This window comes from Heloderma suspectum, chromosome 4 (assembly GCF_057233095.1).
Source record: "Heloderma suspectum isolate Gila_16-S chromosome 4, 16-S_ref, whole genome shotgun sequence".
NCBI classification, from domain to species: domain Eukaryota; kingdom Metazoa; phylum Chordata; class Lepidosauria; order Squamata; family Helodermatidae; genus Heloderma; species Heloderma suspectum.
In genome coordinates this window covers 106463665-106482647 of record NC_139461.1, presented here as the reverse complement: position 1 = coordinate 106482647, position 18983 = coordinate 106463665, and the positions used below count along the sequence as shown (strand labels likewise).

Sequence of the window (18983 nt, the reverse complement as noted above, 5' to 3'; positions counted from 1 at the left end):
GAGAGATGACATGTGCTTGGTTCAGACATAATGTCAAACCATGGTTTGGCACTAAAGAAGGAACTTTGTGCTTGTGTGCTCTTTCCTCCCTATCCTTTCTGCCCTTGCATGCTCCAATTCAATGAGTTATTTCCTCTTTAACATACAACATAGTTTGCTATTATATCCAAACTGGCAACCTATGGTTTGAGCTTGCCTTCCAAACCAGGACTACAAGCCACATTTTGAAGCTGGTTTACAATCCTGGTTTGGAGGGCAAATGCAAACCATAAGTTGCCAGGGGGAGGGGGTTGTGTGTAATGGAAAACTATGGTTTGTCCTAAAGGGAAAGTAACTAAATTTGAGCGCTCCGGAGGGGGAAGGAGAGTGTGAGCATAAGATTTGCTCATGTGAACCAAGCCAGCAACAAGTAAAACATAAGCAAGATAGAAACATGTAGTCTATGCTTGCATCGTTCTGCCTTAACAAAAGAAATGAAGCTTTCCCGCTCTATAAAATAACTACAAAATGCTTTCAAAGTTGCCCCCAAAGCAAACTGGCACAGAATTCTAAGAAACACAACCAACATTTAAAAGCAAGTTTATAGCCTTCATGGGCATACGGATACATGTGAAAACCGGAAATAGCCTAACTGTGCACAGGATTTCAGCCAGTGTCTGCCAAAGCCTCCATTGTTCAGCCAGGGGCAGAGTATTGTGTGTGTTATGGGGTTGATCATGACCTTTGATCAAACTCCTCTGGACATACAATCACACATATACTGCACCTCACTAATCAATTTCTGCGTGAGGACAAACACTCACATATATTGCACTTCACTTAATCTCTCTTTCCCCCCACGCCCCCACCTCCAAAACTTAAGGATGCAGATGGACCGTGCAATGGAATACATATACGCTGAAAAAGAAGCCTAAATCATGCAAAATTAACAAAGTTCTGGAAAGAAAGAAAAACTGCATATATTTTGTGCATTTGTGAAATTTGGAAACCAGGCAGATTTTGTTTCACCAGTACTGAACTTGAATTTTTGGAATGCTGCTCTTGATGTACTCCCTTGTGTGTGAACTTTTCTGAGAGTGAAAACTGGGTTAACCCGCTTTTCATCAAGTCTACTTTGGGAGAAATGAGACACTATAAAATCGCAGTCATATTCTGTAACCTGGCACTCTCTCAAAGCTTTCCAACACACAGGTGCTTTGCATCAGGCCTTCAAGGCATTTTCTCCTCCCTCTATACTATGGCGAAAAAAGCCACAATGGGATAAGAAAGTCTCCTAAAGGAACTGTCTGATAGAAGATCAACTGAGCAGAGACATTACAGAAAACAGAAAGCTAAAGTTATTTTATGAACTTCTCCAGGTAGACTAGAGTGGTTTGCTGCTAAAACATGACTACTGATATTTGATATTTCATGTTATTACTGCGCGGAGAAATCAGAGTGACTTTCTTTATCAGATGCAAGATGCTGTAAATTGACCATGGAGTGCAGTGCTGTAGAGAATCTGTAGCTACATATACCACATGTTTGTAATTTTATTAATAAGCACTGAACGTATCAGTGAGTAGTGGTGAAATTATGACACATTGAAAATTATGCAATACAGGTAGAAGGAATCTGTACAAACAGCCAGCTGCTATTTTAATGTGTTGGTAAATGTGCATTTAAGCAGACATTAGGAAAATGCTCTAGACATGTCCGACATAACTGCTGTGGTTGTCAAATGAAAGCTTAAAAGAAGATGGTCCAGAATCAGGACTAATATAAAAGTGAGATTTTCCATTTTCTGTTATACAAAAGCAAAACTACTTTTGAGAAAAAGAACAATGCAGAATATTCTGCATGAGGCTCACATAATTTGAGAAGGACAAAACTGTTCCAGTTGCATATACAATGTACAATGAGAGCAAATACAGACAGCCATTTAAGAAGTGGTAAATCACTGTGGTAGTCACGCAGCCGCATGAGAAGCCAGTCATCTGTATCACTCCCCCATGCAATGAAAAGAATTTTATCACTTCACTGCTTCCCTGGATTTCCAACTGGGCGCATATGTGTGGTAAAAATTTCCCTCACCATGTGTTCCCTGAAACTGACACACTGATTCTCCATTGAGCTTTTGATTGTGATGAGAGTCAGTACTAGACTAAATAGACTTATCTGGCTCAAGAAGAAACAATTTCTATGTATTAAAGGGGGGAGCAAAAAACCTGCCAGACACATAGAAAGCATTCCCCCCGCACCTCCCTCAACATACAAATTGCTCAAGCAATTGTGCTATTCTATTCACAAAAGGGAAAAAGAAGAAAAAAGCAAGCATCAAGAAACTTCCACTGTGACTCCCAGATATAGCACTCTGACTTGAAACCAAGCCCATCTGTCAAGTAGAGACTTACCATTCACACTTTTGAGACTCCCATTAATGCCATCACCATGTTGCCTTTTCTGCGCATTCTTGAATTCCTTTAGGGATAAGTAAAGGACTTTTCGTACCACCCTCTCCTCCGACCACGGAATCCCATCGCTATCATCCTATTAGGACAAGAGAAAGGAGAGGAAAAATATACTTTAAGTATTTAAATATTGAAACACACACACAGCTCCTTATCGCCTGCCAAAAGGAGATTTCAATTTTTTAAAAGAGAGAGAGAGAACTCTCAAGGTTTTGGGGAGGCTAAAACACCACTGTGAAGCTTCGAAGAGGAAAGGTGGATAAAAACATTAGAATGAAGAAATAAACGAATACAATGAAACACACCAAGATTATACTTTTTGTTGAATCTAATTTTTGAGGGAAACATGAAGTCACCCATAGGTCTGTTACTTTCTGCACTGACCTCAAGCAGCTGTTCCTTAGGTTTCAGATTCTGTGTTACTTCAAGCTCTCTTTTTATATTTTTCTGCCCACTCTCAACTTCTTCCATGCCTCTCCTTATACCTGAACCAGCCTTCCGCTTTCAATCTGTCTATCTACTTCTCCTCTTGAAACCCACTTCTTCTGCAAGTTTTCCCTGGACAATCCTAGACATAATTATTTGATACTGTCTGCCATCCTCCCAAACATGATTGGCAGCTGCTTCCCAGTGTGTACACCCATGACAAAATAGCCATGTGCACATGATAGTGTGCACAGGAGTATATACACTCCACCTCTGTAAACAAAATACCATGTGTGATGGTATTTTGGCTCTCAACCAAAGAAAAACTGTGTTTAGTTACAAAATACTGATGTTTGGCTATCTTGTTTCTTATGTTCTAATTTCCCTGTTTTGCTGACTTTTTTGGAAAACAGTTCCTGGCCCTAGAGTTTCTCAAGGGCTGCACCACTGCCAAGTAAGAAGATTAGAGTCTTTTGGATGACCTTCATTTTGGAAAACATAACCCAACTCACTGCCACAGTTCAGTAAGAAATCAAAACACCAGTATCAGTGATCCATTCCAGAGGGCAAGAACGTTTACACACTGCATGACAAGCATGGTCAATAAGATTATAACATCTTTTAAAAATAAAAACTATTTTGGGCAAGCCTTCTTTGGTACTTGAAGCTGAAAGTATGCCACTGAACATTAAACATAAATGTTTGCTTTCAATTCTATGACAGATTAGTTGACTGGGGGAAAGGAAAGCACGGAGCAAAATAGTAGTGATAGCAAAGCAAGTTAGCAATTTGGCAGAAGATGATCATTACACACTGGGGAAACAGTACTCCACTGCAACAGCAGAAAATTATGCCTCGGTTGCTTTGAACATGAAGCATATGCACATTTGAGGCAAAATGATACCATTGGTGGAAGACTTTTCAAAGCAAGCAAAATCTACCCAAACTTCATGTTTCCTATTTTGCTACTGAGGGCTGCCCCCAACCAGTAGATCCAACATGAAAAGAGGGATGGGGAACATAATTATGAAAAACGTGTTAGCTAAAAGACACTCCCTGCAACTGCCAACAACAAATAACCCTGACTACTCACAAGTTATACAAAAGGAGCTAAATAATTAAATCACTAAATGTCCGGTAACCTCTTACTCCGGTGACACAGAGGAACCCCAGGTCACACAAAAGTAGTTTTCCCACCTGTCCTTGGGAAACTAGGTTCAAGCTGGCCAGGAGAGCAGCCACAGCATGGGAAAGGGATGGTGTTGCTATGGCTCCCATGTTGCTAAAATATTATGAGTACCAAGCCTAAGATTTTCAGAATCTAATGGCAATCACATCACAAGTTGGTCACATCCATATGAAAATGATAGTGGGGTATGTCACATGAAACACAAGAAGATAATTGTACAGAATACCCTATATTCCATTAGGAGACTTATGAAAACATTATATAGAGACAGTTTGTTTCACAAATAAACTATTCACCAAATGGAATGGCATAAATTGCCTTTCCTTGTATATGAAATGCTCAATACAGTCCAACTATAATGTTATAATAGCTAATAATAATATTTAAATATTCAGGGTTAAATTAAGGTCTGGCTCACAAGTAGTGTTCCTGGTCTGCTACTATGACTAAGGGATAATGAGGTGACCACAGGATTGTGTGTTCCCTCCACCTTATTTTTATATATGCCACATGCAAAAATAAATCTATGAAAATAAATCAAAATGTAAGCTACAGATTCTATTAATTCTGCTATGCTGCTGAAAGAACAGATCACAGCACTACTTACTACGTGAAATACACATTCACCCATAATGATAAACCAGGATTCCTGGGTTGTCCTGGTTTACTACAAACGATGAATGTGCTGGCATGCACACCCTGTTTTCTCCCACTTCACTGCTGCCTTTGTGTGAGTGGGTAAAACTCGTCAGAAATAGATAGGCTATTGTGCTGTCCAAACACAGGATCCTGGTTTGTTTCTTCTGAACAAGACAGGATCATCAACCAGCAACAGCCAGAGTTTATGCTCGTTTATAAATCCTGGCTTATTTGCGAGCAACAAGCCATGATGCTGGGTTTGGACTTCACAGTAACCTATCAATCTCTGATTTGTTTTCTCCGCTCCCACAAAGGGAGGAGCGAAGCAGGAAAGAATAGGCTGCATGTACCAGCAGGCTGCTCATTCACAGTAAATCAAGACTAAGGCAGGAATCCCAGTTTATATGTGATGAGTTTTCCCACCACCAAATAATTTCTGACCTTATTAAAACTGTACTATGCCTTAGGCACTTCACATGCAATCAAAATAAATGACAAGCCCCTGCTCAAAGGTTTGCAACCTAAATATAGTGAAGACACAAGGCAGATGGGGAAGAATAAGAGGGAAAAAAGGACAGGCAGCGTTATGAAGACCGAGTCCTCATAACAGTTTACAATCATGATTCCAAATCAATGAAAGCTGCTTTTTTTTCTTTTTCATACCTGAAAAATGAACACATGCTTATCCAAGATGTGACGTATGTAGAATTTTACTAGAAAACAAAAACTCTACAATCTAATTAACTAGCCCCAAATCTAATTAATTAGGATGTGAAGAGAGAAAACTCAGCCACTGGTACTATTTCACTGGCCAAGTGAAATCTGCTGATCGGATTAATTTTTTAAATTATTCTTGGCACACAATGATCAGCAGAGTTAGTGACCTACGAAAGGTACAGTCCATCTTCTGGGACATCACCATTATCAGTCTAACACAGAGGACACTGAAAAGGAGACTCAAACGAAAGGTATTTCTGACACATTACTGTTGCGTTGGTCGTGGACAACTTGTTGTTAAATAACTGAAATAAAAGGAAATTCAAAGCCTTCTTTCTTGTGTCCCTTCTGTAGTCACTGCAAGATGAAGTTGCTAAGCTAAGGCAATTCTTGGTGGGTATTAAAAATACAATGATACAATGTCATAATTGCAAAATACATGCTGATACATCTAATCTAGCTCCCAATTTCTCTAAAACAAACAAAACAGTTTCCTGCTTTTGTTGTTTTCTGTGTTTTGTTTGTTTTCTGAACCCACACTGAACCACTTTTGGGATGCAAAGTTGATATGTAAATTTAGTTAATAACCGCCATTACTCACCCACCAAATATTTTCAACCCACATTTCTAATAGTATGTTTTTGCACTCATGTAACATTGAGAAGAGTTCATTCATATATTTCCACATAGCATCCTCGCAAGGAGGACCAGTAAAGGCAACTACTGCGGCATAATTTGCACGGTTAGGGTCAAAAGGAGTATATAAATAAAGTTTTACTTACTTACTTACTTACAAGACTGGCATAATCGTGGCACCATGCTGTTGCATTATACTAACTTCTCTTAAAGGACCAGGGCTTTCTGTATTCGTTTCCTCCTGTTAGCATATCAGCAGATTTCTGGTTCTTAAGACAAGCCTTCAGCAAACAAGAGCCAGAGTCCAATATAGCAAAGAGCCTCTAGAGAAGAAGCTGGGCTATTTGTTTTATTGTATGTATACAGCTTGACAGCCGTGATTATTTTATTTGAAGAGGGAGTTCATAAGGTACGGCGATAGCTTTGAGCATGTATATTATGACTTGGTGTGTGTCTGGCAAGGTTCCAGTTCTATTCCTGGAGACTTCCCAGGCAAACACCTCCTGACCCCATTTCTCGTGCCAGGTCCTTAAGATAGCACAGCCACCCCCTCAAAATTACCCCCCCCCAAGCTTTTGTATCACCTCTCAGAAAAGGTCAGACATGGCACGTACTGAATAAATGGGCTTTTACAGTAGTGCAACCTCCAAAAGGTCTTCCCATATATCAAACTGGGAGCACGAGAGGAAAACAATGCTTCCAGCTTGCCATGGTATAAACCAGCCTTCCGCAACCTGGTGCCCTCCAGAGGTTTTGGACGACAACTCCCAGCCATTGGCCATGCCAGCATGGGGCTGATGGGAGTTGAAGTCCAAAACATCTGGAAGAAACCAGGTTGGGGAAGGCTGGTATAAATCCTGAATTAAGCACACAGGGAAAGCAAGTTACGTGCTAAATATGTGCAAGGTCCCTTTTCTTGGGATTTAAGGCAGAAGAACAGGTTGGGCTTATACAGGCAGGGCTTCTCCCATCTCACCTCCAAAGGCAGCATTAAATATATCTGGAGTCTTTGTTATTTATGAGAATAGAGACATCATTGGGAATAAACGGGTCTACCTTCCTTCAGAAGGTACAGCCCAAATGTTTGGGTATAAACTTTCATTAGATGACTGGAAGTTTTATGGCTGGGATCTGCAGTGCTGTTTTAGGCATGCCTAAAGACTTATACACGCCTACTGGTTCTTACTATTGCTACTAAAAATAATACTTAGAATTTAGTAAGTATTATTTATTATTATTTTACAGTATTCAGAGTACGTTAAACATTATCTCGGTAATGTTAACAACAATCCTGCAAGATGGGTATCAACTTCCCTGTACTATTTTAGTGCTTTTAGATCACTACACTTCTTTATTGCTGGGGGCTTTGGTTTTATGTAGTGTTTTTACTCTTTGCTGTTGATTTTATCTTGATTATTATTTGTATTTTATGTTTCTAATGTATTGTACACAACCCAGACAACTTGGGTTATTGGGCAGGTTAAAAGTATAATTAAGTAATAAAATATTGCTGATGGGGAGAATGGCTGAGGTTAAGATATCATGGCTTGTATAAAACTACATCCCAGACAGCTTTTGGATGAGGCAAGATTTCAACCCAGGATTTCCTTGTTCATAGTACACCCTCTTAGCCACATTAGCACACATTCAGTACTGTTTTAATGTTGACAAGCATTTAGCATTTGGACATTTCCTGCTGCTTTAAATTATTTCATTTATTTGCATTTGCATTTATTTTTAAACTTTATAAACCAGCCCTCATCCACAAGGAATCTGAGGGCAGTGTACATAACATGATAAACTACAAATATAATAACAGAAATATTACAAATTAAGAGACATAAAAAACTATTCAACTAGCAAACAAACATAATTAAGGGTGCAATCCTACGGATGTTTAGACAGAAAAAAAGGCCTTCATGTTCCAGCATGCCTCAGCCAGCACAGCAGTTGTAGGTAGGGATGTATGAAAGGGACTTACCTTGTCCCGCAGCTTTTTTCGTGGTGCAGGGGAGGCGCTTCGCTTCTCCCCCCGAAGTTCATGCGAGGGGGGGGAGGCTTCCCGCCTCGCCCGGCCGAAATTCAGGCCAGGTGGGAGGCGCCCCATCCCTCGCCGGCGAAAGTCAGGCCGGGTAGAAGTGCCCCGTCTACCCGGCCGCGAAAAAAACAAAACAAAAAACCACCCCCGTGATAGGCTACGTAACGATTAACGTAGCCTATCACGGCTAGATTTGCAAAGTCAGCCATGATAGGCTACGTGACGATTAACGTAGCCTATCACGGCTGACTTTGCAAATCTAGCCGTGATAGGCCACGTTAATCGTTATGTAGCCTATCGCGGGGGTGGTTTTTTTTTTTTTTAACTTTCCTTGTAATGGTGGTGGCAGCAGCCGGTCGAAAGACCGGCTGCCGCCCCTGCCCCTGACGAAGACCCGACGAACCGCCTCTGGGACCTGCCGCCGGGAGGGACATTCGTGAAAGGTAAGTCCCATCCCGGGGGGGTGGCGGGGGGGTGGAGGAGAATTTCACCGCCGATTTCGGGGAGAAATTCTCCCCCATCCCTAGTTGTAGGCCTTTTTTCTGTCTAAACATCCATAGGATTGCACCCTTAATTTTACAAATATAGTAATTAAAACACCTGGGCAAAAAGGAACGTTTTGATTTGGCGCCAAGAAAGCAAGGACAGCACCAATCATATCTCCCTCAAAAGAGCGCTCCAAAGTTTGTTTGTTTGTTTACAATATTTATATACCACTGCATATCTAGAACAGATTTCAAAGCGGTGAACACAAAAGATAAAACAGTAGATGAATAAAAAGATTAAAATACCACATTAAAATTATGCTTGTTTAAAACACACAATGCCAATAAAAACTGTAACTGGTCAATTAAGGAATGCCTCCTGGAACAGTGCTGTTTTCAGGAGGTGCCGGAAACAATGCAGTGTTGGTGCCTGCCTGACCTCCAGGGGCAGGGAATTCCAAAGAAAGGGGTCTTCCATGCTGAAGGCTCTTCTCCTGATGGACTCCAATCAGGCCATAGGTCTATGTGGAACCACCAGGAGCAAAGTTGGGGTGGCATCACAGAGAAAGTCCTCTTTTAATGCTGTTTTTATTTGCTGCTGCTTGTTTATTTTTATTGTTGAGTTTCTAGACTAATTCTTTATAGTTTTAATATATTAATTGTATTGCTCTTTGATATTGCATTCCACTCTAGTCAAATTTGCAAAGAAAGCAGTAAATTTTTGACTACGGTTAGCGTTGAGGTTTCCCCATTCATCAAGGGAAAAGCTAGGATTAAAATTGAAAGGTTTCTCCTCTGCAGACCATGGCTTGAGTTTAGGAACTTCCCTAATGCACCTTCTAATTCAATTGTTCTTTTTCAAATTACTGAATGAATCGTCATCCAGAAAGCAAGTCACTCCATTTCTGTTTATATATGTACATATACAAACACAGGGAATGAGATTCAGAAAGATTCAAAATCCCATGCCTGCAGGGACTATCCCATTCCTTTCTGTGAGCAAGGGGAACACTCCACCCCCATAACAGGAAACCTCACACATGCAGGGTGCATTTCACTTTACACAAGATAAAAAGGAAGCTCCTGTGTATATAAAGATTTACATCACGTCCACTTTCTCTACAAAAATACATGCATTGCATCTCAAACGTTCTACTTTCTGCATTGTGGAACGGTGTGGCCTTCCAGATGTTGGTAGACTGCAACTCCCATCAGCCTTAGCCAGCACAGCAAACCTCAAAGGCTGATGGAAACTGCAGTCCAACAATATCTAGAGGGCCACACATTCCCCATCCATGTTCTACACATCGGGTTGTATCCAATGTTAGTCCTACTTAGAGCAGACCCACTAAAATGAATGGGACTTAGAGCATACTCATTGAAATAGACGGGACTTAAATCAGACATGACTAACTTAAGTCCCACTGATTTCAATGGGTCTACTCGAAGTATGATTTAGCCTGGATCCAATCCATTGCAAGGGCACTTCCAGACAACTGTTTTCTCAACTGTAGCAGAACTGAACAGGAAGTGTAGAGAAGGCAGGGAGTATTGTGACTGAACTGAACCAAGATTTAAACCTAGGTTTATGTCTGCCAACTGATCCACTCTAAGAGTAATCAAATAGGCCCGACTGTATGAGTGAAGTTTATTTCTATATCGCAGGATTTACTCACCTCTGAATAACATACTTTGTTTATTTTAAACTACAGCTGAAATTGTTTTAAATTGTTTGAGATATATGTCATTGTGTGCGCTATCTGTTTTATGTCCTTATATAAATGGTTTTTTTATACTTTATACGACGTATTTTAATGGTTTTAATTTTTGTGAACCGCCCAGAGAGCTTCGGCTATGGGGCGGTATAGAAATGTAATAAATAAATGAAATGAAATTGGACTGCAGACTTTTGCTGTTACTGCATAGCACAGTTCTGACAGTCTGGGTATCTCAACACCAACTGAGGCTTTACGAAATCTACTGAACAGCTGCCAAGTCAGCTCTTTATTGAACAGCTGCCAAGTCAGCTCTTTGAGTGTGGGGCATGTGCTGTGTGACATCCATGTTATGCTTAAATGAAGTGCTATCAGACCACTTAAATGTAAGAGGCAAAGCCTCACTCGGCTGCCGATTCAAGGATTTTCATTTCACTGAGAAAGGCCAAGATCCTCTATACTATTTCTTTGTTATGCATCTGGAGTGAATTCAAACGTTGAATTCTGCTTTAAAATTCTGCTTCTATAGCCCAACCTATCCCTTCAGTGGTTCCCCGAACTTCAGCATGGACTTGGGAAATTTCACATATAAAAAACAACAAAATTCATTCTAATTTTATTTAAGTTAATCTGCGGATCTCTCAGTGGCACTGATCACTTTGGCCAGCACTGACGGCTACACTGAAAATATGATGAGCCAAAGGATCACAGCTTATTTCATTTACATATAACTAGCATATATAACGTGTGTATCATTTTCATAACCATGGAGGACCCCAAGGTACAACTGCAGTTATTCCACTATTTTTGTTCTCAAGTTAGTAAACACAAATGCAGAAACGCTGTACCACCTTTAATATGTTAACTTGGAAATCATGTCAGGTGGAGGCCAAACTAGACAAGATACAATTCACACAATTAACAGATCCAGGGGACCTGACCTGGATTTGGGACCCGGGTGTGGAAGACTTTAACCCTTTGCCCCCTTGCTGCCATCTTGATCCACATCCGGGATCTGTGTGTGTATGCACCTGCCATTTGCATTGAAAGAAAAGCTTCCATTGGAGGAATCAGGAGCTTTTCTTTCAATGCACAGGGCCCCCAATCCAGATTGAGACCAATAGGGGCAAAGGTTTACAGCCCTTCTACTACCCCATCAAGGTCTCAGTCTAGATCTGGTCCCCTTCTACATGCAAAGCATGCGCTCTAAGCATGATCTTAAGAACAGAAGAAGGGTCCATCTAGTCCAGCATTCTGTTCACACAGTGGCCAACCAGCTGTCAACCAGGAACCCACAAGCAGGGCAGGAGCACAATGGCAGCCTACCACCCATGTTCCCTAGCAGCCAGTGTACATAGGCATACTGCCTCTGATACGGGCGCTTGCTTAGTGTTAGCTCTGCAGTGATGTTTTTGGTGACCACAGTTAGTTCAAACCTGAGTTTTCCAAGCCACTATGGACTGCAAAAATATCAGTGAGGGCATTTTTGTTTGTTTGTTTGTTTGTTTATTCGTTCAGTCGCTTCTGACTCTTCGTGACTCCATGGACCAGCCCACACCAGAGCTTCCTGTTGGCCGTCACCACCCCCAAGTGAGGGCATAACATTAGCCATTTTATTTAATGGGCTGGTTTGCACCATCACCATGGGTTAAACAAGCCATGGTGACTTGTTTAAGCCACAGCACATGCCATTTGCCTAATCATTCGCCCAGACACAACTTGTCATGTCTCTGAACATGGGCAGCATGGCTTGTTGGGAGGGGGAAACAACCCTCAAATAACCGAACAACAGCCCATGATCTACTGTCTCAGAACCAAATGCAAATGCCAGCCTGTCTTCAGTTTTGCAGGGGCGCTAACTGTTCCAATAGGATTTGTCTGCACTTCTAAAAACAAAACTTGCAAGATGGCTGCAATATTAAAAGATGAAGAGAGCAGAACACCATTATGTCAACACTGCTCTGAGGTACTCACAAGTTGAGTTTGAACACAGCAATATTTTATCAAGATGCCAAAGTACAGTGAGCTGCTAATAACCTGAGGAGAAGGAAAGGCTGGTGCTGGAAGGAAAGCAGGCATTTAATAGCGAGCAATCATAACATCACGGAGTCCAATGAGGGTTCCTACTGTCTTTGCCCTATCCTTAATTTTCCAGAATGTAGGCATGCAACAACATGGGGTTTTCTGAGTCCCAATTCAGCACAGTATCACAGCATGCAGTTGGGCAAGGGAGATGATTTGGGGAAAGGGGGTTGACCAGAGAAAGGCAAAAAGCATTTATTTTTAAATTATGGATGAGTTGACTGTACATTAAACACTTCAAGAAAGTATTCGCACCACACATTTCCAGGTATTCAACCAGTAGTTGGGTAAGATGTGCATAAGCGCTGACTGGTTTAACGGTACATATTGTAATATGGTACATTTCTTATCCAAAAACAAAACCTTGTATGCACATTAGAATCAGTACTAATCTTATGAGTTATTTAAAATTAAACTCAAGAACAGTGGATAAATTAAGACTCTCAAAAGTCTTTCTCTCACCAAATCATAAAACTGTTACTGTGTGACAGCAATGCAAACAAGAGCACTTAAAATGGAAGAGGCAACCATTAACATACTTTAAACAGTCTTGTGTGCACACAAAATCAGGTGGTAAGATAATGGATGTTGTCTTATTCATTTTTAGTGGAATTATATTTGTGGAATGACAATCCTGAGCCACACTGAGATTGTGCAAATAGTATTGAGGGGTCACAGTTATTCCAGAATTCATTGAACCAAAGCATGAAAGGGCCAGGCCTTTGTATATGCCAGCCTTTCCAAACTGGGTGCCTGCCAGATGTTTTGGACTACAAATTAAAGCATTCCTGGGCCATTGGCCATGCTGGTTGAAGCTGATGGGAGTTGGGAGTTCAAAACATCGGGAGGGTACCAGGTCGGGGAAAGATGGTATAAGGTCTGGACTATGGTTCTTTACCTCAGCTTCAAATATACAAAAAGGAACAGAGGGCCACATCGCACACCAGTTTTCCAAATACATGTTCTTGAATCATTAGGGAGGATATAAGCAGAGTACAACCAGGGATTGTCAGCTGCTGTTTACATTGCACCTAGACTCACATCTGACTGTCTGCAGAAGTGGCCTGATTCCACTAACATTACATTTTAACAGATGCAAGAACCCTTCTGCCTCTGCATCTGCTGCTAGGAACTTAATGTATGAATCTCTGATATCCAGATCTCAGTCAGGGTCAAATTCATGTGCTAAGCAGGTGGATCTGACTACAGGTCACATGGATGCATCGAACACCATTACACAAGTGCGCTGAAGAAGCACAAGGGTTCCTCACACCTAAAAAAGTAACTGCTGAATCATCCCTTTGTACACTGCTGAATGAGTACCTGGGAATTAACTAGAAACATGTATGTTAAGCAAGGGTCCAAAAACGTGGGCATTGAGGTTGCCTACCCAGTACTCTGGCAATCTCATTTTCTGCTGCACTTCAGTGGCACTCAGAATGACTCCAAAGCTCAGTGATGTTAGCGACAAGACTGTGTCCCTCCTCCAGGTCCTCTATGCTGGAACAATGGTGACCACAAATAATGGCTGGCTGGCTACCAAGGTAAACCAAAATTTGTGAATCCCTTTCCTTGTGTCAAGTCACAAGGTACAGTCCTACACTGTAGCCAGAAAACAGATAATAAGGACGGGAGTTAGGGGAAATAGTGTGGGAAGCATTCTGTTTAGCTGTCAAAGGATTCAAGGGTAATTTGTTGGGGCATAAAGCAGAATATATATTTAAAAAAAGAGAACTCCCAGATAACCAACTGCTACTACCTAGCAGCTGATCATTTTAGCTTTGAAGAGCTTTGACTTCCGAGATCTCAGCAACTAATTATGTAAAAAAAGACACTGCAGAATAATACACATTATTCAAATAATTCCTCTTGCCAGGTTGATCTCCATTCTGTATAGTGAAAGAGTATTTACTCTCCATTGAATTTAGTTAGACTTGCACAATCATGTTTGAAATGAAAAGAATAGAGCTGAAGGTGTATGCTACCTTTCAAGAGGCCTGCCATCTGGAAGCATGCCATCAATTGTCTGTTCCCTACGTGAGGAGAGAGCAAATGTAAGCTGATGCATGGGAATTCACTGAACCTCATATTTGCAGCAGGGCTGTGGTGGTGGTGTTTTGAATGGCAATGTGATATTGTGGTAAGATGGTGTATAAGCTTTCTCACTTATTGACAAACATTTTAACTTCACCACAAAGTTAGACAAATTAGAAATTGGTCTAAAATTAGGGTAAACATGTACTTATTTTCAGTGTTCAGGAGAAGCAACAGAACTTCTCTCTTATTCCAATTCTGACAAGCATTCAATCTGGAAATGGCTTTGATCAGTTCATCCCAGCTACTAGGAACACATGAATGACCTACAATTCTGATAATCATTTCTGTGGGGAAAAGTTTAATCTAAAAGCTACTTGGGAAGTTATACCCTTGCCTCTTTTTAGTGTTTACACATAAATTATGGCAATAATGCATTATATAAAAATCATATACCTTGGAGGCGACCTTTGGATCGTTCCCTCCACACTTCTCCTGCCTTGCTATTTTTCACTAGACAGCCGTTTTCAGCTGTCTAGCGGCAGAGGGGCTGACTGGGAGAGGAAGCTGCCATTGGATGTGTTGTACGCACAGCTCCACTCTGCCCGCCCTGGAACGCCTCCCCAGAATGCCCCTTTTCAGTCACTCCGCACTCCTCTTCCAAGCGCGGAGGATGGGGCTTCTCTGCGCTGCCTCTGAGGCAGCACGGATGAGGGGGGCAGTCGGTTTTCCAGGAACCGACCTCGCAGCACAGGCTCCAAGGTCGGTTCCTGGCAATGAGCATATCCTACAGCCCTCTAGACAGTGTCTAGTGGCCATTGGATTGCTCCCTAAATCTTGCAAAAATACCGTATGAGAGCCTAAACCATCTCCAGAATCTGCTTTTATTTTTAGACAATAGCAAGGCAGCCCAACTACAAAGCATGGATGTTTCTACCACAGTACATATTTAGCACTTAATCATATATAGTTCATTACTCTCTTTACCTTGTTTATCCTCATATCCAGTTCGCATGTAACGTCTAACTATAGGTTGTTTAACTCATAGTTAGTGGTGGCAATGAACAAGCGCACTGCCTCCTGCATGCTTCTTGCTTCCACTTTCAATCAATAACCCAGGAATGCCCCAAACCGATAATTCTGGGTTGTTTAGGGGTTAAAAAACCCAGAGTTAACCCAACAATCTCCCATCATTACTGCTTAACCTTTAAACAACCCGGTTTGGATGTCACAATAACAATCCAAGAACAGGGGCATTCCTGGGTTGTTGACTGAAAGTGGTAGTGACGAGCGTGAGGAAGACAGCATGCTTGCTTGCTGTCCTACCGATTCCTCAGTTAAACAACCCAGGAATTGGCCATCACATGTAAAACAGGTCATTAATTACTTCATTCAGTTTGAGAACTAAAGCTGAGCAGTAAGAAAAGTAAAGTCTTCCTACCCACCCACCAACCCCAGTTAAACTGGGACTTTAAACCTTGGTCCAAGTCCAAAAGTCTTATCCAGTGGACCACACTGACTTGTCATTTGATGCTTAAAATGCCTGCTAGGTAACAACAACGAGGCCATGTGTCATAACATGCTGACCAGATGCCAATTAGGTCACAACATTTTTAATCAACTTCACAGAGAAGTATAACCCTTGGGCTGCAACCCAGACCAACATTGGATGTATTTAAATCCGATTAAAAAGGAAAAATCTCAAACAGATGCCACACAAGAAGAGAAGAATTCCTACACTAGATTAGACCAAAAATCCAACAAGCCCAGCATTTCATCTTGGCCATCTCCCTATATTGGCCCAGGTTCCCCAGAAATGCTCACAAGCAGACCAGTATGTAGATGGCCATCTTCTGTTAGGATCAAATAAGACCCATGAAACATGTCATTGACCTGGTTTGAATGACACAACAGCCCACCATGCCTTAATTTACCTGCTGGGGCTGTCACATCATGCCAGGCACCCACAAGCATCATTTTTGCATGGTGCCCACAGGAAGGCAGCTTGTCATGGATTGTCATGTTGTGCAAACCTAGGTCACAGGGGTTGCTTGGGAGTTAGGCAATGCTCAAATAACTCATGCCTTTTTAGGGTTATTTGAGGGTTGTCTAACCCTCAAACAATCCCTGCCACCTGGGTTCACACAACATGACAAGCCATGGCAAGGTGGGAGCCCACGAGCACTATGCAAAGTGACAGGCACTCGGCACAATGCAACCGCCCTCGCGGGTAAATTAAGCCACGATGGGCTGTGGTGTTGTGTGATCCAGGCCATTGTCTCTTTTATGGTGTTGTTTTACTTTAAAAAAAAAACAGTTGTTGTCCCAGTCCACCTCAAGCCCTCTTATGGCTGTTAAGTTAAAGATAAACAGAGGATGACAATGATACGCTTAACGTCTCATCTAGATGGCCTTGGTCCCAATTCCCTAGAATAAACTGCAGAGGCATTTGAAGTAGGACATGAGGCCATAAAGGCATGATAGTTTAGGAGGATGAGTATGTGCAGCTAAATTTGTACTTTGGGAACCTCTATGCCAGCATATTGCTGTCCATATAGCAATATGGATTCCTTTTTTGTTCACACTGCAATTGTGATTCTGCAGGAGAAGCATGTTCAAACAAAGCACTTTAAAATCTGAATGCTCAGGCAATCCGGCTAGACCACAGCACATGAGATCTTCCTGGCGATCTTCCGATTCTATTCTGGACAGAGGGCCAGGTTTTAAACTGGGAGAATTTTTCTTTTCTTTTCACAGCAGGAAATCCCTTTTGGGGGAGCAGGAATGCTGCCTGAATAGCCTGAAGACCAAACAAGCCTGGCTATGGACAGACCACAGATTTCCTTTGGTCTGAAAAACACTCAAATAGAGAATACATCTCAAGTTTCCAAAAGTGCAGGGTGTCCCCACCCCCTCTCCAGACACACATTTCCTAATATCCTTTCATCATTCAATGATAGGAGAACTGTTGCCATACTTTGCTGAAATATATAGCTTCCTGCCTTTCAGTTCTAAAAAAGTTATATAAACATCCACACATTCTTCCCTTCCTTCTATAACCAGTCTGATATATTAACCAATCTGCCATTCCCTCCTTCCCCTGCCTCTCTCTCACTCACTCACACACAGTCATCAAATAACACTACCTCACACAACGATCATGCCATCCATTTCTTTAACTGACTCAACCAGCAGTCATGTACCCCTGCCTTTATTCCTTATTCTATGCCTCAATCATTTTGGTATTAGCTATCTCAATTAGGGTTGCCATTTGTCCTCTGTCTGAAGAGTTACCAAAGGACCGTCCTCTTTTTGAAGGCACCTGGACAGCAGACTGAACAAGCAGGTACACAGGTCACCTGCTTACAGTCTTCCACAGTATGGTGGGATATGCTGTATTTCCGTTTAAATTATAATTATTATTTCTAAATTTACATCTCTCTATATAACTTATCATATGCACCTTTTATGCAAATCACTGTCCTCTTCTGTGGCGATGCATTTCCTCTTTTTTGGTGATTCATAAGTGGCCACCCTAATCTCAATTCTGAACTATCCACACATTCATAGCTCTGCTGGTATTCAACGATACCCATTTCCAATTCTTTGGCCTTTACAAGGACTTCACGAAAGACAAACAAACAAAAAGAACATTGTGACTGCTGTCATACCCTGCCTTGCGAAACAAGTTGGCTTTTCAACATTCTCTAGACAACCCATTCCCAAAGTGATATGGAGTAAAATACTCTTTAGGTAAAGGACTACGAGTCCAGTATGAAATCTTCAGGCACTTTAAATAGCTATTTTATTTATTTATTTACAATATTTATATACCGCTCTATATCTAGAACAGATTTCAGAGCAGTGAACATAAAACAGTAAAAGAATAAAAAGATTAAAACATTACATTAAAATAATACTTATTTAAAACACACAATGCCAATAAAAACGGTAACTGGTCAATTAAGGAATGCCTCCTGGAATAGTGCTGTTTTCCAGAGGTGCTAGAAACAACGCAGTGTTGGTGCCTGCCTGACCTCCAGAGGCAGGGAATTCCAAAGGAAGGGGGCTGCCACGCTGAAGGCTCTTCTCCTGGTGGACTCCAGTCGGGCCATAGATCCATGTGGAGCCACCAGGAGCAAGGCCTCCAATGACCTCAGTGACCAGGCAGGTTGGTAAGGGAGAAGGCGTTATCTCGGGTATCCTGGTCCCAAGTTGTTTAGGGCTTTGTACGCTAGTACTAAAACCTTAAATCTCACCGGGTAGCAAAGAAGCAGCCAGTGCAGTTCCCTCAGCAAAGAAGTCACATGCTAGAAAGGGGCAGCTCCTCAAATAACCGAGCTGCTGCGTTCTGCACTAGCTCCAGCTTCCAGACCAGCCTTAAGGGCAGCCCCACATAGAGTACATTGCAGTAATCCATACTTGAGGTTACTAGTGCCTGTGCCACTGTGACCACTGCGACTCTGTCCAGGAGAGGCCATAGCTGACAAATCAGCCAAAGCTGGTAAAAGGCACTCCAAGCCACCATGGCCACTTGGGCTTCCAGCGAAAATGATAGATCTAGGAGTACCC

The 18983-nt window shown here is 41.7% G+C and overlaps 1 protein-coding gene across 7 annotated transcripts in view; it reads right to left on the bottom strand.

Moving 5' to 3' along the window:
- The window catches only part of JARID2 (jumonji and AT-rich interaction domain containing 2), a 252410-nt gene that overhangs the window by 109198 nt on the left and 124229 nt on the right, over positions 1-18983 (bottom strand). For all 7 annotated transcript variants that reach the window (XM_084850264.1, XM_084850269.1, XM_084850266.1 and 4 more), the window contains one exon: positions 2394-2529. In XM_084850264.1, the coding sequence (XP_084706390.1) occupies positions 2394-2529 (136 nt within the window). The remainder of the gene's footprint in view (positions 1-2393; positions 2530-18983) is intronic.